This window comes from Schistocerca nitens, chromosome 1 (genome assembly GCF_023898315.1).
Source record: "Schistocerca nitens isolate TAMUIC-IGC-003100 chromosome 1, iqSchNite1.1, whole genome shotgun sequence".
NCBI lineage: Eukaryota > Metazoa > Arthropoda > Insecta > Orthoptera > Acrididae > Schistocerca > Schistocerca nitens.
Window position 1 is genome coordinate 408,055,394 of NC_064614.1, and position 27,623 is coordinate 408,083,016.

The 27,623-nt window shown below is 38.7% G+C and overlaps 1 protein-coding gene across 1 annotated transcript in view; it reads right to left on the bottom strand.

Moving 5' to 3' along the window:
* The window catches only part of LOC126250363 (cytochrome c oxidase assembly protein COX18, mitochondrial), a 79,595-nt gene that overhangs the window by 24,294 nt on the left and 27,678 nt on the right, over positions 1 to 27,623 (bottom strand). Inside the window, exons 3-4 of the mRNA XM_049951559.1 lie at positions 20,677 to 20,824; positions 12,644 to 12,768 (exon numbers count right to left, since the gene is read on the bottom strand). Of these exons, the coding sequence (XP_049807516.1) occupies positions 12,644 to 12,768; positions 20,677 to 20,824 (273 nt within the window). The remainder of the gene's footprint in view (positions 1 to 12,643; positions 12,769 to 20,676; positions 20,825 to 27,623) is intronic.

A 27,623-nucleotide genomic window follows, 5' to 3' on the forward strand; every position in this document is an offset into this window, starting at 1 on the left:
AGGGGCTGAAGGTTTGTGGATCCCAGGAAACTCCCTTCTAAGCAACCCATGTAAAGGTTATCATAGGAAAGAGCTGTCCTGGTTCCCATGGGTGTGCCCTTACCTGTTTATATGAGACTTGGATCTGATGCACTACTGGCAAGATGCACTGATAGCAAGACACAAAATGCAATTGAAAGTTTGCACAGTATTATTTAGTCCAAGCATCCCAAATAAATTTTTGTGCCTAAGAAGAAGATACTTTTGGGTGTTGCAGAAGGGAGATTCTCAATTCAATACAGCATGTTTGAAAACTGGAAAGAGCAGGAGTCCCAGTACTCCTATATCATCCTTGCAGAAGAAGATCTGTTTGTGTGGAGATCAATGAAGCAATCTCCGAGATGATGCCTGGAGAAGATAAAGTCTACCCTGGTCTTGAAATTACAAAAAGAAGAAGCTTTGCAGGAGCAGGAAGGGAAGCCATATAGCGCTGGTGAATCTTAATGACTATATGCCTTGTACCAGCATTCATTTTTCAATAAAATTTTAAAATCCATTTTCCACATAGGAGGAAGCAAGCACTGGAGAGGATAGCTTGCAAGTCACACTTTGCCGGGCTGCCTTAGAGCAATTTACTGCTATAGTGAGACAACATATAATGCACCAATATGGTCATGGATGGAGTGGATGAGGAGGACCTGTACCATGGCCTCCAAGATCACTTGATGTGAACCTCATGTATTTCTGTGTTTGGGGCACCTTAATGGAGTAATGTACACCATTCCTGTTAACACGGTTGAAGAATTGGAGCAGAGATTTGTCAATGCTTGCCAAGATTTGTGAAATGATACATGCACATTTGGAAGAATTCGAAACTCATTGCAGCAATTGGTACACGCCAGCATCCGGGTACAAAGACGACACTTTGAACACTACTTTAACTACAAGCACAGTCATGTAACTTTTATCGTGTTCATTCAAAACACCTGCACTTCTAGCAAAGTATCTCTATTAACTTTTTGAGCAGTACTGATACCTTTTCCTAACTGGGATGATGCTTACACAGAATCAAGGCAGTGGTGGCCAGTAACCACAAAGTCGCAATTACCTTGCAAACAGTTCGTTTGTAGATCTATATTTACTCAGAATTTTTTGCTTCCAATGTTGTGTACCTTCAGCTGTATGCATTTATGCATCAATTATGATTCAACCTGATTATGTTTTGCTGCACCCCGAAAAAGTTCAGCATGAGAACTTAAAATTTTTAAAGTTTAATTCCAGCTGGACCCAGGCAGTACACGCCAGCTTGGGCAATGTCCTAGTCAACTAAGCCACAGCAGTGTTACTGATATTATGTTAAAACATTCTGGGCAGACAAGATTACTACACCAGTCACAGCCAATGTACATAGAACCATGAATGTTGCATTACAATGTAACCCAGACCAAAGTAATACTTTGTAACTAAGAGCATTTACATGCTACAAAGAAACTCACACATTACTAATTTAACCAGGCCTAGTACTCTGCGCTCAGTGCACAGCGAGCTAGGAAAAGCTTGCTGGACAAATAATATGGCAAAGCCACTTGTCTCCCCTACATCAGAAGCTTAGCTATAAGGGCATAAATAATCAAAATTAGGGGCTCAAGGCATTCAGTCGGGCTCATTTTTGCAATCTTGCAGAGCATGAAGTGCTGTGCACTAAAGTTGAAGCAGCCACAGGTTTTACTTGTAGACATGTTGGTCATTTGGGCCGCGATTGTTCGTAGTGTAGATGGATGATGATACGCTTCAGAAAGTAATTCATGCGGTTTTGTAAGTACTGAGAACATTAGTTACTTGCCTTAGTTTCTGGTATTAATTACATTAAGAGGTAAATTACATAAAATGGTAGATAGAAACACTTGCTGGTATTACTACAGAGTCTCTTGTTGATCTGCCAGAGCAAGTTCAAGTGTTAACAAATGAAAATTCTCACCAGAAGCAGGAGAATGAGGACTTCCTTCATAGATTTAAGGCTTTAGAAACCATTCAGGTTCAATCACAGCCTGAATCTGGGGAAAATAAGACAGAGTTGGGGGTGGCTTCTTCTTCTTCTTCTTCCGATCTGGCTGTAGCTGCAGTTATCAATCCCTTTTCTGGTGAAACAATGGAAGCTGTGTCAGTATTTATTAATGATGTTACAACTACAGCTGCAATGAGTGGTTGGTCAGGTGAAGTAACCCTTTGTGTGGTGAATTAACATTTCACAATGGAAGCCAAGATATATGTGTTGTATCATTACACACTCAGTAAAGCACAGTCATTTAAGCACTTCATCACTGGACTACACCAGCTTTACCAATAACAGAACAGAAAACAATGTTTTTGCAAGAGGCTCAGTACTTTGACTTTCAGATGTAATGAGCCAATGGAAGTACTTTCAGACAGAATTCACAAAGCCAATTTGCACAAGTATGTGTCTACCCAGAATGCAGAGGTCAATTAGGTGTTACTGCAGGAAGAAGAAAACAGAACATAATACTTTTCTTGCATGGAGTACCCACAGAAATGTCATGAAGGGATCACATTGAGAATCGTCATGATTTAACAGCACCTCTTAGAAGTGCAGTGTAATTGGAGGAGACATATTTTTACATATGCAATGGGTAGATCACTGTGTATTTGCTTAAGAAGTCAGATGTTACAGGTGTGGATGTAAGGGCCATATGCAGAAATAGTGTAGGCAAGCAGAGTGGGGAAGAGGGCCACAGAGCATTGGATCATCAGAATAGAAAGAATGCCACCATTAAACTAAAACTGGAATAATCCGACCACTAGAAAGCAGTCCTGATAGACTATAGCAAAGCATAAGTTAGTGCACAGATGAAACGCTGCTTAGTGGCCTTAAAGGGGGATGCAGAACAGAGATTGTTAATAGACACAAGGACACACGTGTCCATTATCAGTCTGGACCTGGTGAGCAGGAAGAGACTTGGGCCCACATGATACGAGTTACATAGGTTGGTGATAATTGTGTGGAGTTGCTGGGTATAATGGTACTTGAGTTTACTATTGGGAAAACTGAGTACGGAAGTTTTGCCATATGTGGGTGAAGGCTATTCAGTGATTTTCAGGCTACCTTTTCTCAATGGATATCATGCTAGGATTAGTCTTTGGCAACACAAGGTTGAGCTCAGTGGAACTTTGTTTCAACTGGGTGATACAGTTGCAAATGAAGCCATGTTGCAAGGCTCACCTGTCATGAAAGTGATGACAATTAAACTGCACATGAGTTCTTTAAAGATTGATCAATAGGATGAAATATCAGCAGTTTTGGGAAAACTGGTGTGGGTTTCAGTGGGTACTGATTTGTCTTGTGGGGCTTCGTAGTATATGGCTGAGCCACTCTCCAGCAATGAGGAGTCAGATGGTTCACACAGTTTTTTGCATGAAAGCATAGTGCATGCAATTAATGTTAATGGGAAATATATAGTTCCAGTCAGCATAAACAATTTTAGCAGAGATGAAGTTAGTCTGTCAAAAGGTACAGTTATAGCTCCCCTAGAAGTGAGAGAGGAAGCAGACCTTGGCAGATCAAATCTGGATATCAGACATAAGTAAACCGTCAATGTAGCAGCATTACACAAGACAATGGGTCAGTTGAATGGCAGTGATCACACAGCTGTGGAAAACATTGTAAAAGTTTGGTGACTTGTTCCATAAAATGGGTGGTTACCAGAAACTCAGCAGCATATACCTAATAGTACACCAATTTATAGGTAACAGTATCACACAGCAAGATATTTGCAGCCGCTAATAAAGGAGTTCATTGAACAGCATCTATGAGATGGAATCCCTGGAGCACTAACATTGGTATTGTCCCTAATAAATCGATGGATGCAACAAAGAAATATAAGTTTTACTGTTATTATAGGTTTCTGAATGCACAGACATTACAGATGCTTATCCAGTCCCTAACATTACGGAAACCTTAGCTAATTTGGGTCAGTGTCATTATTTTAGTACAATGGATCTCAAAATTGGTTATCATAACTTAGAAGTAGCACTTGAAGATGGACCACAGACAGCATTTATGGCACAATGTGGCTATTATGAATATAACTGGATGCCAGTGGGTTTAAAAATGCACCTGCTACTTCTCAGCGGTTACTGGATGGAGTTTCAAGAGGTTAAACTATCAAAAACCCCTATCGTGTATTTTGATAACATAATAATTTATTCAAAGGGTATGCCACAGCATGTAAGACAGTTGGAAGCTGTGTTTACTAGATTATGATAAGCGCATTTGACACTGAGCGTGGTCAAGCGTCATTTTTCTCTAACTAAAGTTAACTATCTGGGACACGCAAATAGTCACCATGGTGTGCAGACCGATCCTCATCTTACAGAAGCAATTCAAAATTTTCCAGCACCATGAGCAACCAAACAGATACAGTCATTCGCTGGTTTGTGTAACTACTATCATATATTTGTAAAAGATTTTGCAAAAATATCCAAACCTCTGAACAGATTACTTAAAAAGGGTGTAAAGTTTCAATGGACACAGGAGTGTCAGTTAGCTTTTGAGAAATTGAAGGAGGCATTGATTTCAGATCTGGTATTGGATTTTGAAAAATAGTTCATCGTCTCATACACTTCTAACAAAGCAATCCACCATATTTTGGGTCAGACTGTTAATGGATGGGAACAGCCAGTAGCATATGCTTCAAGTCAGTTAAATAAAGCAGAAGGTAACTGTTGTATCCTGCCTACTTGTCAAATATGGGGTGGCTAGGAAACCTGCTCCTTGGATCACTAGACAAACAATTCAAGCAAATCGTATTAATGAAGTTTACTACAAAAGGAAATGATTACAATACTTAACTTTGTGAAATACAGATGTGTCGCAGGCAAAGGGTGACAGACAAAATAAGTCCTAAAACAAGTGAACTAATACAGTGGATGCTCCTATCCAGGTCGCTGGTCTTGACACTTGTCATAGAACTGACAGAACTGAGCCACGGCCAAGCGGCGTGACACTTATGTCCTCTTCTTATAGAGGGTGCTGCTGTTGCACTGTCGACCTGCAGAGGGGTCGGTCAGCATTTCACAGCCCCCTCTGCTCTAACGTTTCCACCTGGCTTTATGCCGGAACAGTAACTACATGACAACTCGAAGGAAACATTAGCGACCATATGCAGTGTTACATATTTCCGGTGTTACTAGTATGGTAGATTCAAGGTTGTGACTGATCATGGGTCACTGAAGTGGTTGCTTGGTCTGAAAGACCCATCTAGTTGTCTAATGTGTACAGTTCTCAAGCTTAATGAATCTGATTACGAGGTAATCCATAAGCCAGGTAGGAAAAGACAAACACAGACATGTTAAGTTGCAAAGTGGCCATGTTGAGTATACTGGGCAAGAGTGTGTTGGAATGGCAACAAGCACAGACAGACCATAAAGACTCTCAGGCTTTTAAGTCATAGCCACACTTTATGTACATGAGAATTTGTTGTGCAGAATCATGAAATGCAGACCACATGTCATGGTTCCAGCAGATTTTCAAAAGGAGATGTTATAACAGGCTTATGACCATATGTTGTCAGGTCATGGTGGCTGATAATTAACAGATGGGAGTGTTGTGGAACAGTTTTTGTGGAGGAATAGGAAAAACAATGTGGAGCAGGATATCAGAGATTGCGTACCTTGCGCACAAAAAGAGAAGATATTTCACATCAGAAAATCCCTTTGCAGAGGTGTCATCAGAGACATCAAAGCTATTTCAAATGCTTGGCCTTGACATATGTGGGCCATTCAACAAAACACCTGCAGGGAATGGGTATGTACTTACGATAATTGACCACTTTTCATGCTTTCTAGTAATAGTAGCAATTCCAGACCAATGGCAGCCAGTACAGTTGGATATTTAAGTTTGGAGTGCATGATAGCTTACTCATGGATCAGGGCATGAGCTTCATTTCAGAACTTATGAAGTTCTTTCAGCTATGCTATCTGTTACGAATTTAGAAGTCAGAACGAGCCCATTCCACCATCAAACCAACGGTAAGACAGAGCATGTTCATAAGACCATTTTGAAGATGCTGAGCTTTAGTGTGAATGTTTGACACGATGACTGGGATATCTATTTTCTGTGTCTTTTGTGCATACAACTCAAAGACTGGTACGAGAACAGGCATATCTCCATTTGAGGTTGTATGTGGGACAAAAATGATGTCCCACTTTGACATTTTAACCCTTTGTGGGTGCATTTTTTGTAGCAACTCAGCAAAGATAACTTTTTTGCTATCCTATCAGTACTGTGATCAACTGACTACATTTATTTTTTGATAATTTTATTTTTGTGCTTTAGGACCAAAAGCTATGGTGGTACATATATCACCATGCCACCTTTGTGAGGTATTAAAGCTATGGTGGTAAATGGATTTTCCACTTCCCTTTTGTGAGCTGTTATGTGTTGCCATTACATATAAAAAATAATGAACAGTGTTTTCTGTTTTTATTTTATCTTTTCTTTTACTTTATTTAAAAATACTTCGTGTAGATATTAAAGTTTACTTACCATAACATGAAAACATTCCTTGAAACTTTATCACACAATAAAGGTATGAACTGATACAGGTCACAATAATGTATACTACAGAAGCAAAGCAATGTGTTTCGACAACTGTAGTGATCCCACAACAACCACAAATTGGTTGTTGTGGCAGTTTTCATACACATGGTGCAGTGTACTACCACAAGATGTCAGACATAGACAGAAGAGGTAAGCTTTGAGATATCCCTAATTTGGTGGTAAGCATGCTTCCCAATGACCACAAATGTCAGATCAATTTTGCAGTAAGTATCCTTCCCTAGCTCCTTCCAGAAACTACTTTGGTGGTAGCCATACTTCCCAGTAATCATTAACACACCATTGTTTAGTGGGATATATACTTCCCACAGTCCTGAAGGCTATATTTTGTAACAAACAGAAGCTACAGCTGATGCAGCCACTAGATGCCAGGAGTGTACAGAAGTGGTAATACATATTACCTTAAACGATGTAAGGAAATACAGTTAGTGGGAAGTACATCCCCCACAGCCTGCAAAAGGATTGTCCTAAATTGGCATAAGACTGCACATCAGTAAAAAAGTTTGCAAGATGAATAGGGGAAATATGGAGAAACATTCAAAAAACTAACACAAAAGCTCTGGAATGCCAGGAACAGCTGTATTAGTGCATGGGCAGCATCGTATCGTATAGGGGAGTGAGTATTGGTCACTAATTCCTATATACTGAAGGGAAAGATGAATAAATTCTTGGCCAAATATCATTGACCATATTAGGTCATGGAGATAATGTGACTGGTTAATGTAAAGTTGCAACTTTCCATCGAAACATGTATCAACACGGCAGTTGTATAAAACCATTTAAAGGTATGATGGATGTGGTACAAGTACCTGCGAATGACCTGGTATGCAAAGATGTAGCAGACAGAAAGAACGAACCTTTAGTGGTTTGACAGCAAAAGTCACATGACATTCCTTATGCTTTGAAGTCGCGTAATTAGCTATGCATTCTTCATGACATTGTCAGCAATGGACATATGTTTCAGAAAACTAAACTGTTTTACTGCAGCCAAGTGTCACGAGTTACCTGTAATTAGTTATGTTGTTAGAGTCTTTGAAATGTTTTAGTGGTTTTAGCTTTATTCTTGTCATCTAAGTTTACGGATATGTTTTACATTGTGTTGTATTTGGATGGATTCAGTGTTTTCATGGCATTGCCATGCATATTTTTCTTTTACTGTTGCAGGATTATTTTCAGGTTTCTTTGGTGTTGTTTCTTGTTTTCTACTAGTTGTTAGTTACTCATTTCATAAAGAGGGAAGGAATGATGAATGATTCCTTTCCTCAGGCAGAAAGTTCATGAGACAGCGTGGCGACAGGGAAATGGACATGTATATGGATGTAGAAGGTTCTGTTGACTTCAGGTAATAGGAAGCCCATGTACTTATGTTGGTAGCGGATGTGTAGATATGTACTCAAGGGAGTATTGTTGTCTGCCCAGAGAGACCGGTACAGACTGATGCGTGGACATGTAAGGTGAGTATGTTTTTAGGGAAACGAATGAAACAAGTTACAAAAAGGAAAATTTACCCATACAATCCCACTTTGAAAAGATTGGAATGCAGTGGCTGTACTTGGTCTTTTCACCAGAAATTGTGTTGACAAATTGTTATGGAAAAGGGAGAACTGAGGGATTGAGGAAATTAGAGCTGCAAGGAAACTGTGTTATCATTAATGGTACGCCTTGTGAGATAGTCAGGAGGGATTTCCTCCTTCAGGCTACATTCACTGGTACAACTATCATAACACTGATGCAGAATATATTGTATTGGCCAGAAGGGGGTCACTAATAGTATTGCCCACCCAAAATTTAATGATATCCTCAACCCTGAATTAGGCATTCATTATACATATTTATCGAGTCACAGAATGATAAAATTTCAATGGAACAGAAGTTACTACAAGTTTAAATCATTAGCACAAGATTATATCATTAAGCAGTTCAGCTGCCAGTTGTAGTGTGCTTCTACTAGGAATTTGCATATTTCATTTCTATAATAAACACAGACGTGCACAGACTACAGATCAAGTGATGCATCAATTGCCAGTCGAGTGGTTAGCCAGCATGGGCTGAGGGAACAGTTAATGGAAATAAAGCCACTGTATTTAATAGTGTAAGTATTAGATTAAGGACCATATTGTAATAAGGTTCTGGAAACCTAACTTCAAGAGTAAACTCACACAGTAGTGAATAAGGGAAAATCCATGAGGGATAGATAACGATTGAATATGGGTGCTGCCATCAGCACGGCACAGAATTCCATTAGTTAAAAGTAATTTTAAGGGAAGATTCACCTTGGAAGATTTGGGTTGAATCTTTCAAATGAGGGGAGTCATGCTCCAGATTGAAAAAGTTTGGTGCACTAATTGAAAATTTTTAAATTTAAATCCAGCTGCAGCCAGGCAGTAGGGACAGCTCTGGCAATGTACTACTCAAGTAAGCCACTGTGGAGTACTGCTGACATTACGCCAAAACGTTCTGACCAGACGAGGTTGCTACACCAACCACGACCAAGATGCGTAGAACTGCGAACAGTGCAGCACAGTGTGACCCAGAGTGAAGTAATACTTTGTAACTCAGAGCACTTAGGTGCTAACGAGAAACTCACATGTTGCTAACTTAAATGGTTGTGCCCGGGGGAGGGGGGGGGGGGGGCACTCAGGCGAAAACGTTTGCTATTGGGTGGAGCGCCGTGACGTCACGACGAGGACCCTAGCGCAGCGCACCGTATACTTACATGACAAATGCACCGCACCACAGACTCAGTGCCATGTTACTCGTTCATTTTACTTACGGTTTCTTTCGATACGCATCTGTACAAGTCAAAACAAGTGGCATGACAGGTTTTGTACACATTAAGAGTAAATAAATGATGATTAAGATGAAAAATAACTCACTCATTTGATGAAGAAGCAAATGTTAATGTAGTCTGTTTCTACTGCTGTTTACCAGACGACAATGCAATCCATAATTGCTTCCTCTTTGCGGCACATTTCTTCATTGCTTCCAACTTTGCTTCTTGATTGAGATCCCTAATCCTTATAAATGTCTCATTTTTACGTACAGAGTAATAACTGCTTCATGAACCTCAGGAAACTTTTGTTTTAAAATAGAGCACAGAGACTTTACGACATTTTTTTGTTTACACACTCCATTTCCGTGAAAAGCAGCAAATTCTTCTTCAAACTGCAACACTCTGTTTTCCCTTGCTGGCGTTGGAGTGTAAAGACCACCACGAGATATAATTGATATCCAGTCTGCAGCATGATCTCCTTCACTTTTTGCTGCTGGAAAGCCTAGTGATTTATCAATGTTGTGGCACTTAAATGCAATATAGCCTGCAATGTATTTTACCGCATCTGGAAGAACATCTGAGATTACAGAGTCATCCCCCATTGTTACCACATCTGTCAGTAAATTTTCTTCCACATTCACAGTTTCTGGGATTTCTTGTAGCAGCGCTACATCAACAACATTTACACAGAGCTCACTAGTAATGAAACTTAGGGATGCAGAATCCGGGTCGACGTCACACTGGGAGGACTCTTGAGTTTAATTCTTTAGTAACTGGCATGATCCCAGAGAAAGAAATATCACTTTCATTACCCATCAGTATAAGGAGACATATCCTGTTCCTTACTTCAAAAGGTGTAGGATTGTTATAAAATATACCTAATCCTTATACCCTAGAAAAAAAGTTTTCCAGGCAATCTTGATTCAGTCTACAAGTTAATATATAGCTAACTTTCATACTTTTCAGACTTCCGAAAAGACCAAAGAGAGATTTTATTGAAGTTATGAAACCTTTTTGGAAAGGCAACATCCACCACATTCCCCAGACCTAACTCCTCTGGTCTTTTACCTGTGGGGAACACTAAAGGACGTTGTTTATTGACAAAAGCCACGCACATTGGATGAACTTCGAGAATCCATTGTACCTTAATGTTCAAATATCCAACAGAACACGTTGCAGTCAGTAGTTCATGCTACAGTTCGGCGGCATCATTTGTGTGTGGATGTTAATGGTGACCATTTCGAACATGTACAGTGATATCTTTAAGTTGGACTTTAAGCTACACTTTCACCAAAAATGAGACAACTCCGTCAATTAGCTTGCAAGTTATGAACTTTTAAACAGTGGGTACATTTTTCTGGACCCCTCTGTATGCTGATTTTGTCATTTGAACTATATACTAGCGTTAAAATAGTTAACATATCAAGAATACGTAAAAATAACTGCTATTTCTACGACAAATGAAGCCATTATATCCAGGAGGAAAAGCAAATACACCTGAGAAACATTATTTATCGCCTGTACAATATAGCGAGTCATCCACTCCCATAAAGCAAGATAGTAATGCGTCAAAAAGCGTTGCGTTTATGTGAATTCGTTTGTATTACGGTAATTTTTCAGTTTCAATTATTTAAAGTGTTATGTACGTGCATACGTCTTACCCTTTCGTTTGCATCACCGCTTTCCACAATTTCTTCTCCATGCCAGTTCGGAATGTTTATGCAGGGGATTGCTGTTGGTAATAACTTCTTTCTTGAAGGTAGCCCTAGAAGCTCATTTCTCAGATCCCGTTCATAGTCTTCAGGCCGTAAATGAGCTGAACACACACGTGCAGTTTTCACATTCACTTTGTCCTTGCGTTGGCATCGAACTATCCATTCACGTTGCAAGTGCTCAACCTTGGGAAAAACGTGATAAATAACGTCCGTCGTCGTTAGAGCAGTATTAATGCAATGTGCCACAGCACAGTTACAGTGACCCTTGCTCATGACTGTCTCAAAACAAATCACTTTTATTGGATGTACACTACCACTTCCATGTTCCACTGAATGCACAGCACTGCAGTGTCCTCTCTGTGACGTCAAGGCACGTACGGGCATCTGGGAGTTTTTTACTCGCTTGTGGCCAGAATGGCCTACCCGCTTTTTCTATATACCTTGGGTTGTAGCAACCCAAGCTTGGCGTGGAATGAGCTAGGAAAAGCTGGTGGACCAAGTAATATGACAAACCCACTGTAGGACTACATCAGAAGCATAGCTACTACGGCATAAATAATTGAGCTTAAGGGTTCAAGGCACTGAGTCATGCTCCAATTCTGTCTGAATCTTGAACTAGAGAGAATACAGACTTCTGAGTTTCACAGAAACCACAGCTACCACTGGGTGATGAAGATCGGCTGTCTACCTGTCCACTGACTACCTCATCGAGTTCCAGCAGAAGGCGAGCCATAGTAGTGGCATGATGCCTATGGAACTTTAGGTAGTTTCAACAAAGCAGGGAGCTGGTATCCGGCCAGCCGTCACCTTCCGAGAACCTCAGGCTGATGGACCACAAGCTGTCTATGATCTGTCTGGAGCAGGCATGCCCTCGCAGCCTCCTAGTCACCCATGTCATTGGCCACTATCCTGGTTTACCCCTGGGGTCACTTCTAATCAGCATCAGGGCATCTAGTGTCAGCTATCACACCCTAGCACTCGACGTGGGGACAACAAATTCATGCAGGGATTCCTAGCCAACACAAATTCAGAGGGCTTGGGAGGGGGAAGGGGGGGGGGGGGGGAGAGCAGCACTTCTTGTCTTCACCTGCTGGCAACAAGCACAGCACTACAGGAGCTGCCACCCATGATCCAGGACAACAGGCCATCAGCACATTCTGCAATCAGCTGTGTCTGCATGTACACAGTGCAACCCTGAGGCAGCCTGGAATGCTGAATAAGGCTGCTTGAAAAAACACATCTGTATAACCACTGTTTAACCGCACACTCCATCATGAATCTGTATCTCACTCACCATTCCCCTCACCCATCCTGCTGCATAGCAGTCCATTGCCATTTGGTCAAGGATTTCTTGACATCATCAAATGAAGTGAACTCCTCAGTCATCATAGATGACTACCCTATTAAAGGTGTGAGAACCAGAATCTGGTCAAAATTAATGTCTCAAGATTTGAACAATGCCAGGTCAGCATGCCATCTGCTTATAACTGTACAGAAAAAAAGCTGAGAGTCCAATGAAAAATTATAATTTCAATAACTTACCTCAATAATGGCAAGATTTGTCATGCCAAAAATTAATGGCAATATGAAAGTTGAATCAGGCAAAGTAAGATCTGAGAACCAGAGCAATCCCTCCTTAGTAAGTTGAACAAAATTTATCTCGGCACCTGAAAATGCGAAGCAGCACATTATTAGATTTTTTTGTTGATCTGTTGATAGTATGCACCTAGACAATAAGTAAATAATCACTGAAATATGTTGAGCAATATGTGTATATAATCCCAATGGAACTTCTCTGGATTATAGTATACTCTCAGCTGTACCTTTCACTATCATATGATGTCCCATTATTTCAGTTAACACCTACACCTTCCTATTCACTTTGTCATAGTATTGATATAAGAGTAATTCTTTCATGAAATATAATAGAGAATATACATATTCAAACAAAACTAAGTACAGTTTCTAATTCACTCAGCTCGTTGACTGTACTAGTGTATCATCAATCATATAAATACACAATACGACAGCCAACATCCTTAACAAAAGGCACAACTGAATTCTGTGCTCATCTCTTCAAAAGATCTTTTGTACACACTTAGTCCCTGAAAAGGAACAGGACATAACGGTGAGAATACTTAAGCTGAAAAACACTGACAGTGACATGGGTTATATTACAATGATGTTAATAAATGAGTAAAATGGTGAAATTAAGAGTGAACAGAATAGAAAAGATACATCTTATGAGAATTCTCTTTAACAACAGAGGTATGTTACTGTGAAAGATACAAAGTGCTTTGCATAACCTAATGTAATCCTGGGAAATACCAATGGACAACAAATGTCCAACAGAATCTAAAATTTCATTTTCTAAGAAGGAATGCAAAGAACTGGTAGTGACAGGCACAGTGCACAGGAAATAGATGGCCCACACAAATTTTTGGGGGTTCTGACAACTTTTACAAGTATACCGAACAAGAACACAACTTCATTATGGAAAAAAATGAAATACTGTCAATGTAGATCGGGTGACTCACTAATTATCTTCTTTTATTTCCTTGTGACAACAACCACAAGTACATTTCAAAATCAGTTACTGGTTTTGATCAGTCATTTGTCATTGCACCTAATTCCATGTTTGACAAATGGTAACATTAGGTTTCCATTGTTTTGTCAGCACAAGTACAGATAGCAGCAGGAAGAAGTCAAGCCTTTATACTCAAGAGTTCAGTCCTTTCTCTGTCTACTCATACATTTACACATGCATGAAAGGAACAGTCCCTTTGGCCAACTTTATACTTCCATTAAAAAAAAAAATTTAACATTTTTTATGAAGGAAAAATAATTATTTATTCAGATGTTATATTCATTAGTAGAAACACATACATGCTGCACGCTGAAATCTATGGCACACTCCATTTATATCATTGCTTGTAGTTGTTACCAAATTGTTTTCACGTAGCATGTAGCATGCAGCATCTTAAAGAATGGAACACAGTGATTGAATACTGCAGTTGGAGGTGAGACACTTGTGCAGTGCCAAGAAGTTGGCGCAGGGAATGTCAGATGAAAATTCAACACACGGCCACCCAAGGCATAAGCACAGTGGGGTACGAAAGCTGACTGTCAAAAAGAAATTTAAGAATTAACAACAGGTATGTGAGGTTCTCTATCCTGAATGCTCTTATCTTCTGCCTACAGGAAGAAGCCTTGCCCTCAGCATGGAATTGTAAATTCACCCTGTTATCACAGTGTCATTTAATTCAAGTTGTATCATAAAGAAACAAGTAATAGTGAACAGACATCTACACTGATTTAGCAAATCTCATATGATAGTAGGCCACAGAGAGCTCAGGTATGCTGTATATGCGCTACACACCCACTGTGCCAGCTGCAGTTGTGTAGGACACCTGATAAGTGGTTGTGCAAGTGACCTGTGTAATATGTAACATCATGAGCTGACGCCGTTCGAACAGTGTACAGTGGTTGGTGCCTGAGAGAGGGGAAATTCTATTTCAGCATTGGTGCTGGTATTCAGGTTCACACATTCAACTGTGTCCAAGGTGTATTGTGAACGGTAGACAGTCCAAATCAGACAAACTACTGCTGTCTGGCCACCACAACAGACAAATTACCAACCGTCCAGCCACCCCCGATGACCGTGACTGGTAACATCTGAGACTGATCATCAATAGTGGCAGTGCAGCAAATCAAGGCTCAATTTAACACAGGAGATGCTACACACATTTCCCAGTGGACAATCTGTAGGAACAAGGGTTCCATGGGGTATGAGAGCTGACACCACAAACAGGTGTCACTGTTAACACAACAGCTCGCATTTGTCAGCAATCACCACAGATGGACACTGAAACAAAGGCATAGCACGATATGGTCAGACGAATCATGATTTCAACTGCACCATGCTGATAGGAGGCACCGTGTGTGGCACAGACTACATGAACTGACGGATTCCATTTGAAAAGAAGATGTGGTCCAAGGCAGTGGTGTCTCTGTTATGGTCTGGGGTGCATTTTCCTGCTGTAGAATTGGCCACCTAGCTGTATTGGAAAGGACTTTTAATGGGACTGTCTCCACCCATTTTTGGCCTTCCAACACCCTCAAGGTTCTGCAGTGCTTCAAAATGATAACATGGCACCAAATCCCTCCCATGTCTCTCAGGAATGCTTCCAGGAGCATGTAGAGGAATTCCAAAGACTGAGATGGCCATCACAGAACTCAGATTTGAAATCTATCGAGCATATCTGAGATGTCAAGGTTCAAATCAAATGGCTCTGAGCACTATGGGACTCAACTGCTGTGGTCATTAGTCCCCTAGAACTTAGAACTACTTAAACCTAACTAACCTAAGGACATCACAAACATCCATGCCCGAGGCAGGATTCGAACCTGCGACCGTAGCAGTCGCACGGTTCCGGACTGCGCGCCTAGAACCGCGAGACCACCGTGGCCGGCGAGATGTCAAGGAACACAGGCTCTGTATCAGGGGTCCTGCACCCATGTACAGAGCAGAATTGGCTGCCGCTCTGCAAACAATTTGGTCAGCTGCTTCCAGAGGAATGCCAGTAGGGCTGTTGATAAAATATCGATATTTACCCAGGAAATATCCATATATAAATCAGCGATATTTTCTTCCCTAATATATCGGTATGTCAATATCAAAATGGTAATATCGAGTGCCGATATTTTTATTTTATAGTTTTTATATAATTTTATTAGAATTTTTATAGAATTTTCGGTAAATGTTTGAAATTGTTCTTTTGAAATTGTAGTAGAACATAATTTTACTTTCACTGTGTGAAGCAAGTATAGGTGGCAGAAGAAAAGAAATTCGATTGCACTGGGGAGTGGTGGTGTCAAGATTTCCAAGGTGAAGAAACAGCACATGAACTGCATTAAAAAACAATTTTTGGTGTAACTACTATGCTATTTCTTCATATCGGCATACTTCAAAAACAGTTGCTGAAAATTATGAACAAAAATCTAAATGACGGGGTTGGTCTTTGCAGCAGGTGGAGACATGTGAGGGGAAATGCTGACATAATTGGTGCTACCAACAGAAACTGCAATGTTTAGCTTCACCACACAATTTTCCTACATCAGCCTGAAGCAAGGTTTATTTCAACACATAGGCAGCACAAATTAAGAACCTAAGGCATGAGACATAAACTGGAATGAAATACTGCATGACAGTGCACCATGGGCACAGTTGTTAATTAACAACACAAGTTGACCAAAAAAGTATCGTAATAAAGTTTTTCATGTGCACAAAGTCCCATTATTAACTTACAAATATTCAAATTAAGTGTTTTTCTTTCAGTTCTTGCTCTAAGGGGGATAGGCAGGCTGCTACCATGATTATGTACAGGATATCAATAATAAATCAGTACTTAAATATACAACTCTAAAACTGTGAAGCCAATATTTTTATAGGCCAATAAGTTGATATTTTTTCCTTCAATATATCATTTCATTTTTTTCCCCGATGCATTGCAAGCCGATAATAATATTTTTTTTAGATATAAATATATCGGATTCTCGATATTTTTAAAATTATCAACAGTAGTAGTACCAGGGACTTGTAGATTCACTCCCATGCTATTTCACTGCAGTCTGCACAGCCAGAGGAGGCCTCACTTGATATCAGGTACCTATCCCATGACATTTGCTAAGTATTGCAAATTAGTGAGAAGAATGTGAGAAATTAACCAAAACTTGTGTAATGAAGGGTTAAACAGGAATCAAGCAAAGATTTGTGTAACAAATGGTTAAACTTGAATTAAAATCATGTGAATAAAGCTGGTGGAGATAAAACATTACATCTAAATAAACCAATAGTTTTGGAATATCAGTGACACATTGCTAATAATTAAGAATGAAGTTAACTGTTGAGTGGCATCTTAAACATTATACTATGGAATCCAGAAAAACCAAACTCAAAAGTCACACCAAAAACAGTGAAGACTGTCCGTCTGAATCTGTCAATACTTTTTGATGTACTTTTGATTGCAATTTTCCTTCTCACACATGTACTTGGGCATGCTGAGAAGTAATGTCTCCAAATTTTTTATGTGGAAACTCTTAAAGCTTTTTAAACAAAACAAACATTTTTAGCATTCTACATATTTATTCTTAATGTCTACAGATTTATTTCTCAAACAATGGAAAGTCCAGTTTTGAATATCAACAATATTATGAAAGGGATATATTGCTGTTTACTGTAAAGATGACACACTGAATTGCAGATAGGCCTGATAAAAAATCTGTTATATGTAATATCTTGGCTACAGCCTTCTCCACAGGAGTGGGACGGAGCACACACTGACACAAGCAAGAACACCTAACACACACATGATCATCACCGTCAATCCTCGAAAGTAATCATCATTATATACAAAAGAGGTAATAGGTGTATTAAAAACTATGGGAACAGTTCAAAGTCAAAAATTGCAAGCCACACTTCTGTATCTTTAACTCTAAATCAGAACATACTGATCTTCATACTGTTACTATGGTTACTGGTTGCGTCCCTGTAAGAAATTGTTGCACAACAGATGTCATACACAAATCCCCATAGAGGGCACTTTGGGTCTAGCTCAAATGTTGATCATTTATTTCCTTATTATGCTTCTTTTACATGTTCTTTCATTATATTTTATGCAACCCTGTTTTTATATTTACATGACTCTTCTCGTGGCCCAAATATTTCATACTACAATTGTATTTTTATTGATTTTATTTGTATTTGATGGCCATTTGCCATCACTGACATAACACACTATTTACGCAACAGCAACTGCAAGTCATGCAGCAGCTCCAGCCGTTGGCAAGGGTATTTTTCTTTCTTCTTCTTCTTCTTCTTCTTTTTTAACAGCTTTTAACTGTTGTGGTTATCTTCAGAGAAGTTATAGTTATATAGCTTTTTGCTATTGTGTTTATCTTCATATGTCTTCTAATAACTTTCATGTTACTCCATTTACAGAGTATGTAATGGTTTGAAGAAATAAAATATTTTTTTGCAATCTGGACTGTTTTTATTATATTTTTAATAGTATTTCATAGCTGCTGACATTTCCTAAAACTACGTTCCAAAGATTTTTAAAAATAAATATATAAAAGAAATACTTGCAACCAAGATAGGCACCACCAAAAGTTTTAGAACATAACAAAACTATGTTATAAACAAACACAAATGACCAGTAGCATAGGGTTGGTGTCAGCATAAAAGAAAAATTTCTGCAGTCAAAGACTGTTTTCAATTACACAATGATTAAACAATGGATTGCTGTGTCTTTCACTAGGAGAAAGGATGATCTTCACTATTCAAGATTAAATCTAACTTTGGCACAGAAAGGGGTGAATTATACTGGCACTAAAGTCTTTGGTCACTTACCAAATAGTATCAAAAGTCTGACAGATAACCAACAAGTATTTAAGAAGAAATTAAAAGAATTTCTGAATGACAACTCCTTCTACTCCATAAAGGAATTTTTAGATATAAATTAAGAAAAAAAAATATTTAAAAAATAAAAATAATAAATAAATAAATAAACACAAAAAAATAAAAAAGTTGTTATATTAACTTAAGTATGTTGTTAAATTAACTTAATTATGTCATGTATTGGAAAATTTGACTCGTTCCACATCATACGAAATATCGTATTCATGATCCATGGAACTAGTATTAGTATTAATCTAATCTAATTTAATCTAATCTTACTGTGTTAACAATTGAGAGATAGTGCTCACATAGGAAAGCCAAATGGATAACCACCTCCATCAGGACCAGTTTACCAGTCAAAGAATGATTTCCTTGGATAATCACTGAAGTGACTAAGGAGCTTTCTTCATTCTAAGATTCAGACAAGGCACTGATTGACCATGTGCTTCAAGGTGCTTTCCTCACAGTTGGTCAGAGAAACAACTCCGTTCAACTTAGAGACAGATTTCAAAATCTGTATGATTATTCTACTTGTTATTCATCAAATATAACCAGTGAAACATCACCTGATAGCCCTAGTGCTATTTTTTTAGGCTTGATATTGGTCAAGGAGATGGAGATTACTCTTGTTTTGTGATCTACTACTTCTCTTTTGTCTGTAAGGCTGCCGAATTAGTGTAACAATACTGATGATGTTCATTTCAATGTTGATTGTCACTCAGCATCGCACGATGGTGTACATATTTTCCAGGTACTGGAATTATGTTTGCCATTTCAGGTGCTAGTGTCAATAATGCCTGTCACCATTGTGTACCAATACTGTTCTTCAGAATGGGCTGCTTAACTGCTGAGGCAGACAACTTTCAGAAAGTGGGGAAAGGTTGGCCTTAAATTCCTTCTTTGCTTCAGAGTACATGAAGTGTTTTATTACGTTCTAGTTCCTGACTTTTCCATTCCACGACAGAACAACTGATAGAATCAAGCAAAGGGGTACACTGAGTACCTGATTTCTGAGGTGATAAATCACAATTGCACCAGATCATTACGGTATGCCCAAATTATGGATACTTGCAATCTAGCGAGGCATTGGATACACAAGTGATAACTTTGTCAGATAAAATCAGCTGCAACGAACTCTGTAAACTTCAGTCTATGAAAAGTTAGCACAAAAACAGCATTCACTTCACATTCTCTTTTCACAATTTTCGTAATACTTCTTACTTCAGTTAAATCATCTTACTTTTTCCACAGTAGATGTTTTGTGTGATAGCGTATGACCCCTTGCAGGTGACAAAGCTTCTTCAATAAATTAATACCATGCATAGTTCACTGGAAAGAGCATACGGCCCCCTGCTTCTTTGGATTTAAGATCTTGTTTATTTGGACAGTTTTCACTGATTCTACTAGAAGTGTCATGTTACAGTACCGATTGATGTGACAGAAATTGTTGGTCTCTAATGATTTATGCATATAAAATGATGAAAATTTTCCAGCAGCTCCAGAATCTTGTTTAATAACAAGAAATACAATTTTCAGCACAGACATGACCTGTTTAATTATTTATTTTGGGTCCAACTGTCTCCTCTAATGGACTAGCCATACAACCCCTTTTATTTGGCCACTGTGAAGATTCTCTAACAAATCACCTGAGCTGCTGGGGGTGTTTGAATGTAAAACTGGAGACTCCATTCAATTACTATGAATAAATGAAAAAATTAACATCCATACAAACTGATAATTTTTCATTACTTTAATATAAAGAGGTTTGTAGTGTTCTTGTGATCTATCGTCACTATCCAAGACACACAATGTCCTCCCATCATACCTAATGGTGGTTGCTGAAGGGGCAGGAGAGAGGAAGAGGTGGGAGACAAGGATGGGTGGGACAGCAGGATGGACAGCACAGTAATTCCTTTGTGATGCTTCCTGTCTAAGTACAACAGTAGCAATGAGAACTCATGTCATTGCAGTTTACTGACTCCCATGGCATTACTGACAAGGGAGATCATCCCCACATACATTCCAACATGATGATCCTGTCTCTAATTTCCATTCCCAATGTACTGTTTAGAGTTATTCAAAATTATAAATACTTTTATAAATTTTTGAGAAGTACCTACTGAATGCTGTGGTAACATGTACACCAAATTCCTCAGAGATGCCGACAAACAAATCCACATTGGAATCTGAACCCACACTAGTAATGATGCTTTGGCTGGATGACAGTTATCCCTTATAATTAACTTTTTTAACTGCTTCCGCAACTGTAAAAAAAAGATAATACTTTGAACATAATTCTTTGTGGGAAACATACATTTAGTGGCCACATAATTATAAGCTTATTGTAGCGCTATACGGCTATACGCTGTCAAACTAAATCATTTAAAAGTTAAATAAAGGTAAACTTTAGAATATTTACCCATATAATATGAGTAAAGAGTTTAAATTAAATTAAATTTTGTTTGCTGATATATTTTATTTCATGATCAAATCTCATAATCAAAAGTATTTTACTGAACCATTTCTCCATATCAGTGTTTGTATAGGCTGACAGATAAACATCAGTACATGACATGGAAACAAGCTTTTGATGCTGATCTCAGTCCGTCACTACTCATGTTAATAGTAGGAAACTTACACTTTATTTGTGAGGTTGAAAGGGGAAAAAATTTACAAATTAGGTACAAGCAAGTAATTTAATCACATCCAGAACTCAATACCTCCTTTTTAAATGGCAATCATGTCTTCTACTTAATGTAAAGTTGTAATATAAATGTATAATGAAAATCTACCAGCACCAACATTTACAAATAGTATAAACCCAGGCAATCCATTTTTGAATGTTTCTTTATAAAGGAAAATGAAGGAGAATTGTGCCAATTTAATCTTCATACCATTGAAAAGATGACTGAAGTAAGTATTAGTGCCAGTGGTGTTGAGAAACACGTGAAATCATTACAACTGAACAAAGCTCTAGGGCCCGATGAAACCCCTGTCAGATGCTATACAGAATAGGTGACTGAATTAGTCCTTCTTCTAACTGTAATCTGGCATATATTCTTTGAACAAAAAACCTTGCCCAGTTCTTTGAAAACAGCACGGTTCACACTTGTCTACAAGAATGGCAGTAGAAGTAATCCACAAAAATACCATCCCATATCCTTGATATCAATTTGTTGTAGAATCTTATAACATATTCTGAGCTGAAGCGTAAGGAGGTGATTTGAACAAAATTACCCCCTCAATGCCAACCAGCATGGATTCCGAAAACTTTGATCAAGTGAAACCCAACAGACACTTATCTCACATGGCATGCTGAAAGCTTTGGATCAGTGCAGCCAGGTAGATGCAGTATTTCTTGATTTCCGAAAAGCATTTGACTCAGCATTACACCTACACTTCCAGTCAAAAGTACGATCACATAGGGTATCCAGTGAAATTTGTGACTGGATTGAGGACATTTTGGTAGGGAGGACGCAGCATGTTATCTCAGATGGACAGTCATCATCAGATATAGAAGTAACTTTGGGTGTCCCCCATGGAACTTTGTTGGGATCCTTGCTGTTTATGTTGTGTATTAATGACCTCATAGACAATATTAAGAGTAACATCAGGCCTTTCGCAGATGATGCTGTTACCTGTAATTAGGTACTATCTGAAAGAAGCTACATAAATATTCAATTAGATCTTGACAAGGTTTCATAGGGGTGCAAAGATTAGTAGCTTGCTTTTAATGTTCAGAGATGTAAAATTGTGCACTTCACAAAATAATAATAAAAATAATAGTGTTCTATGACTATAATATCAATGAGTCACTGCTGGAATTGAACAAATCTCACAAATACCTGGGTGCAACACTTTGTAGGGATATGAAATAGAATGATCACATTGGTTCAGTTGTGGGTAAAGCAAGTTGCAGACTTCAGTTTATTGGTAGAACGCCGGAAAAGTGCAATCAGTCTACTAAAGGGATTGGTTATAAATCACTTGTGTGACCAGTTCTAGAATATTGCTCAAGTGTGTGAGATCCATACCAAATAAGACTAACAAGGGATATTGAATGTATACAGAGAATGACTTCTGAATGGTCACAAGTTTGTTTAACCCATGGGAGAGTTCACAGAGATACTGAAGGAACTGAACTGCAAAACTCTTGAAGACAGGTGTAAACTATCCTGAGAAAGTCTATTAACAAAGTTTCAACAAACGGCTCTAAATGATGACTCTAGGAATACACTACAACCCCTCCAGTATTGCCAACATAGGGATAATGAGGAGAAGATTAGAATAAATACTGCACGCACAGAGGCATTCAAACAATTATTCTTCCTGCACTACATGTGTGACTGGAGCGGGAAGAAACCTAATGGGACGTACCCTCTGCCATCAGCTGATGGTGGTTTGCTGATTATCGATGTAGATGTATTCAGAAAGACACCTTAAGATATACTTGGCTCACTACACTAGTAGAAAATCCTCTTTAATCTGAACAATAGACCGTACAACAAATCAACAAAGTGAGTAGCGCACAGTTAAAAACAAATAAACTGTCTGCCTTTGGATTTGTCTCAATGTGGTCTATTCACAAAACGTATGGTGATGTAAGTAATGTCATTTGCAAAGAAAGGTCTAGAATCTTTATGTGATGCATTATATTTTTTGAATAAAGCCTCCCAGTCACTTTCTCACTGTCTCTGTAGAGATTTTGTTCTGATAAGAATAGGTCTTGGAAATGCTGTCATTTCAGTTTGACAGGAGACACCCAAGATTGTTGAAATCCTTATTTTGAAAATAATTTATTTCTTGGCACTACCATAATAACAGCAATATGAAATTACTGTTTTTGCCTGACAACAGCTATCTTCAGGTCATAAAACAGTAGTTCACTCCAACCACTGAGGAAATCACATAGTAGTTCTCAGAAAACTTAGGGGAACAATGGTTACAGCACCAGATTTTTATTCAGAAGCAATATAGTTTAAATCATTACATTGTCTGGATAAGATAAAAATACGGGATATGGTATTTTGTTCTTTTCATCTTTCTTCTACAACATATGAAAGTTTATTTTGTTCACTGACATTGTAATTGCAAGGTACCGTATTTACTCGAATCTAAGCCGCACCTGAAAAGTGAGACTCGAAATAAAGGGAAAAAAAATTTCCCGAATCTAAGACGCACCTGAAATTTGAGGCTCGAAATTCAAGGGGGAGAGAAAAGTTTTAGGCCGCACCTCCAAATCGAAACAAAATTGGTCCAATGTAATATGAGACACAATTTAGGTCGAATGAAAGACGATACAGCTACAGTAGTTTGGTTCGAGTCGTAAGCTTAGCAGTTAAGCTTTACCAGGTAGCCATTGCTATGCGTCAGGCGCTCCGTCCGTATTTATACGGGTACCCTTCCTTTTTCACGTGCTTCGTCTGGTTTGAATCGATTGCTTATTTTGCTTTGATCTGATAAGTGCCGTTTTCTTTGTTATAGGTGTTTACGTCACTTTAAGCTAAAAATGCATTACTGTACTGTGTCATGCATTGTTTGTCGCATTTTGATAGTGCGTGTTTACGGCCTGTCGCCGCTCGCGGCATGACTTGCTTTTGTGCACGCTACCGCCGCTTAAAAAAAAAGAGGAATCGTCTCATTAGCGAAACAATGGCAAGAGACTGCCATTTGTTGTTACTTACACTGCTGCTTTCTTTGATAATGATCAACAAGAACCAAATAATAGACTGCGTATGATAGAACATGTTCTGAACGAGAGTTTAGCGAAAATTTTTCTCCGTTTGAAAATCTTTGCAGCCGCTTCTTTAGTACATCAAATTCTGCACAGAAATTAGTCATCTTACATTTAAAATTTAGTCAGTTGCCGTGCTTCATTTCTGACTGTATCACTATTAGGCATAAGAATAATACGAATATAAACATGACACGATACGTATATTCTTCCGCGTTTGCTGTTGTCTCACTCTAGTTTCGTAGTTTATTAGGCAGACAGGATTTAAATGAGATAGCAGCAAACACGAAAGAATACATGGCAAAATGTTTATATTCGTATTATTCTTATGGTGAAGAGAATACTGCATGTGATTCACATTTCATCAGGTTCCTATTAGCAAGCATCTCTTCTCACAGGTAGGAAAAAACTCGGAACGTAGAGTTGGCGATATTGACAAACATCCCTAACAGTCTTGCCAGTCGTCTTTTCGTAGTACATTGAAATTCTGCTACATTCGAAGATGAACAATACGGAATTTGTATTTACTTCGTTGGATAATGTATGAAAATGCAGTGGTCGAAACTCGGGGCGGAGAAAAAAAAAAAAAAAGCTCGTCTTCTACCTTTTTTTTAATTTATTTACTGATGCAGAGGTTTTGGCGCCAGTATTTATCTTTGTGCCCACAAAGTAGTGGTGGGCAGGAAATCGCGTATCTGTTAGAAATCGCAGTGACTGAGAAGTCACAGATATCACAGTAGCAACTTTACAAAATCTAACTGCGATTTCAGTCACAGTTAGCAGTCGCAAGTAGTATTTCACATTCAAAGACGTGAGCCATCTATTGGTCGAATTTAGCACTGCTTTCTGCGATTTCAGTGACAAGTCGCAACTAAGAGTCACAAGTAGCAACTAAAAAGCGCGGTTAACAGTGGCATCTGTTGGCCGAAGTTCGTACTACGTCCATCTCTGCAGTACGCTATGGAGTCTAACTGCGATTTCCGTGACAAGTCGCAACTAAGAGTCGCAAGTAGCAGCTAAAAAGCGCGGTTAACAGTGCCATCTGTGGGTCAAAGTTCGTACTACGCCCATCTCTGCGGTACGCTATGGAGTCTAACTGCGATTTCCGTGACAAGTCGCAACTAACGAGTCGCAAGTAGCAACTAAAAAAGCGCAGTTAGCACTGCCATCTGTTGAGCAAAGTTCATACTACGCTATTCGCTACCGAGTCAAACTGCGATTTCTGTGACAAATCGCAACTAAGAGTCGCAAGTAGCAACTAAAAAGCGCAGTTAACATACTTTTCCTAGTGTCATCTGTTGACCGACGTACGTACTTCGTTATGAGAGCCTTGTGCCTCACGAGATCGATGTGCTGTGTGTGCATATGAAGGGCTTATTTCAATAGTGGTACAAGTCCATTTTTGTTAATTTTGAGATATAGAGTCGTAAAGTTACATGAGCGCTGAAAAATCTGCAGTTGAGATACCAGAAATATTCAAGCATATGGCTTCTTGCTAGAGATGAACCTTTATTTATGTTTGTTTGGATCACTAATTTCAGAAGCATTATAGACAGAAAAGTGGAGGTAATGGACTTGTACCACTATTGAAATAAGCCTTTCATATTATATGACGACATGCACATTCAGCATCAGTTATGGTTGGTCAAATACTGCTGTGACTCTGAATGTATTATATTAATAAGAAGCAACATTGCCGTTTTCTCCTGAAAATATCAAGTAACGTAACAAATGTGTTTGATTCTGCTTCCAATATGACAGTTTTGGTTAATACTCCACATGCCTACAGGACTTTGCAATGTTAACACAGCAGAACTCAGACATCTGTATAAGTGTAGAGAAATGAAAACAGTCATATGAATGCCTCACTTTTGTTACGACACAGTTCAAGACTCGGGAGAAAAGTTTTACACCTGGTGTTCTACATGGCAACTTCACACACAAGAACTTTTTGCCGACACTACTACCACCTACATAAGTAAGCTTTTCCTGTGTTACTTTCAAGTAATGCACTTAAGCTATTCCTGATTTAACTGGAAGATCTGTACTTCCCACTTTCATATCAACAGCCTCAAAATGCATATTGTAGACTTCGGGATATGTTACAGGTCAGTGTCACACCAAGATTGTGGAGAAAGGGGGGGGGGGGGGGCATGTCGCTCTCCAACAAGTGTTTAGCAATAAGTAAGTGGCGGAAAATTATGGGTATAGGACGGCTTAAACATGTGGAAAATGAGATTTTTATTATTCACTCACTGTATTTGACATTTATTATTCCTTTAAAATCGCACAACAACTTCGATGAAACACAGCTTAATCATTAACACACTTATTTCACAATTGTTTCACTTTTAAACTGCAAATCCTCTAAGAGCTGTCTAGAATCTTCACGAGTCCCTCCCAACAGCCTTGATGTGGATAGATACGTACAGCAACCAGTAATCAGAGTCAGAACTGTGTCTGCAAAAACACAAGGATTATTAAACAATTTTTGCTGTCATTAATTACTAGAAGTATAATTGACAGAGTAGATTGCTAATATTTGCTATAATGAATATCACATTTGCAAGAACGATCTCACTGAAGTAATTAAGTCCATCGAAACGCTTAGAAACTAACCTATCGTCTGACGAAAACGGTCTAAAGATGCAGTGGCAATTTCTTCAGATCTGTTGACAATGATATTTTCAGTTATCACTTTACTGAGTGACTGAAATGTAGTTCAGGTACCTGTGAACATAACAATATGTTAGAATTCATTTTCTAAATACGAACTATTACGGTACTGTACGGCTACTTACATATTAATTACACTATTAATATTTTCACAGTTGTTTCTTTAATACAAAATTAAAGCCAACGGAAGAAAAAACGTAAAACATACTTGCCAATGACAGGTTTGTTGCGATGCAATTTTCCGTGTTGACAGATGTAACTTTTTCATACAGTAGTAAGTCGCAGAAATCGCAGAAGTAGCAGGAGTCACAGAAATCGCAGAAGTAGTAGAAGTCACAGAAATCGCAGAAATAGCAGAAATCGCAGAAGTAGCAGCAGTCACAGAAGTAGCAGAAATCGCGGAAGTAGCAGAAATCGCAGAAATAGCAGTGGCGGAGGGATACACGACCTATGTTCCTTAACTGCGACTCTTAACTGCGACAAATCGCAGTTAAGAATAGCAGATACTGAAAAGTAGCATTCACAGAAATCACTGATATCGGAAAATCGCAGTTTAGCCCATCACTACCACAAAGCATGCTTGTGTAGCGCTACATATATTCGACAGCAGAAGTTAGTTGTGGCGGCACCTATCAACATTTTTCAGAACTTCC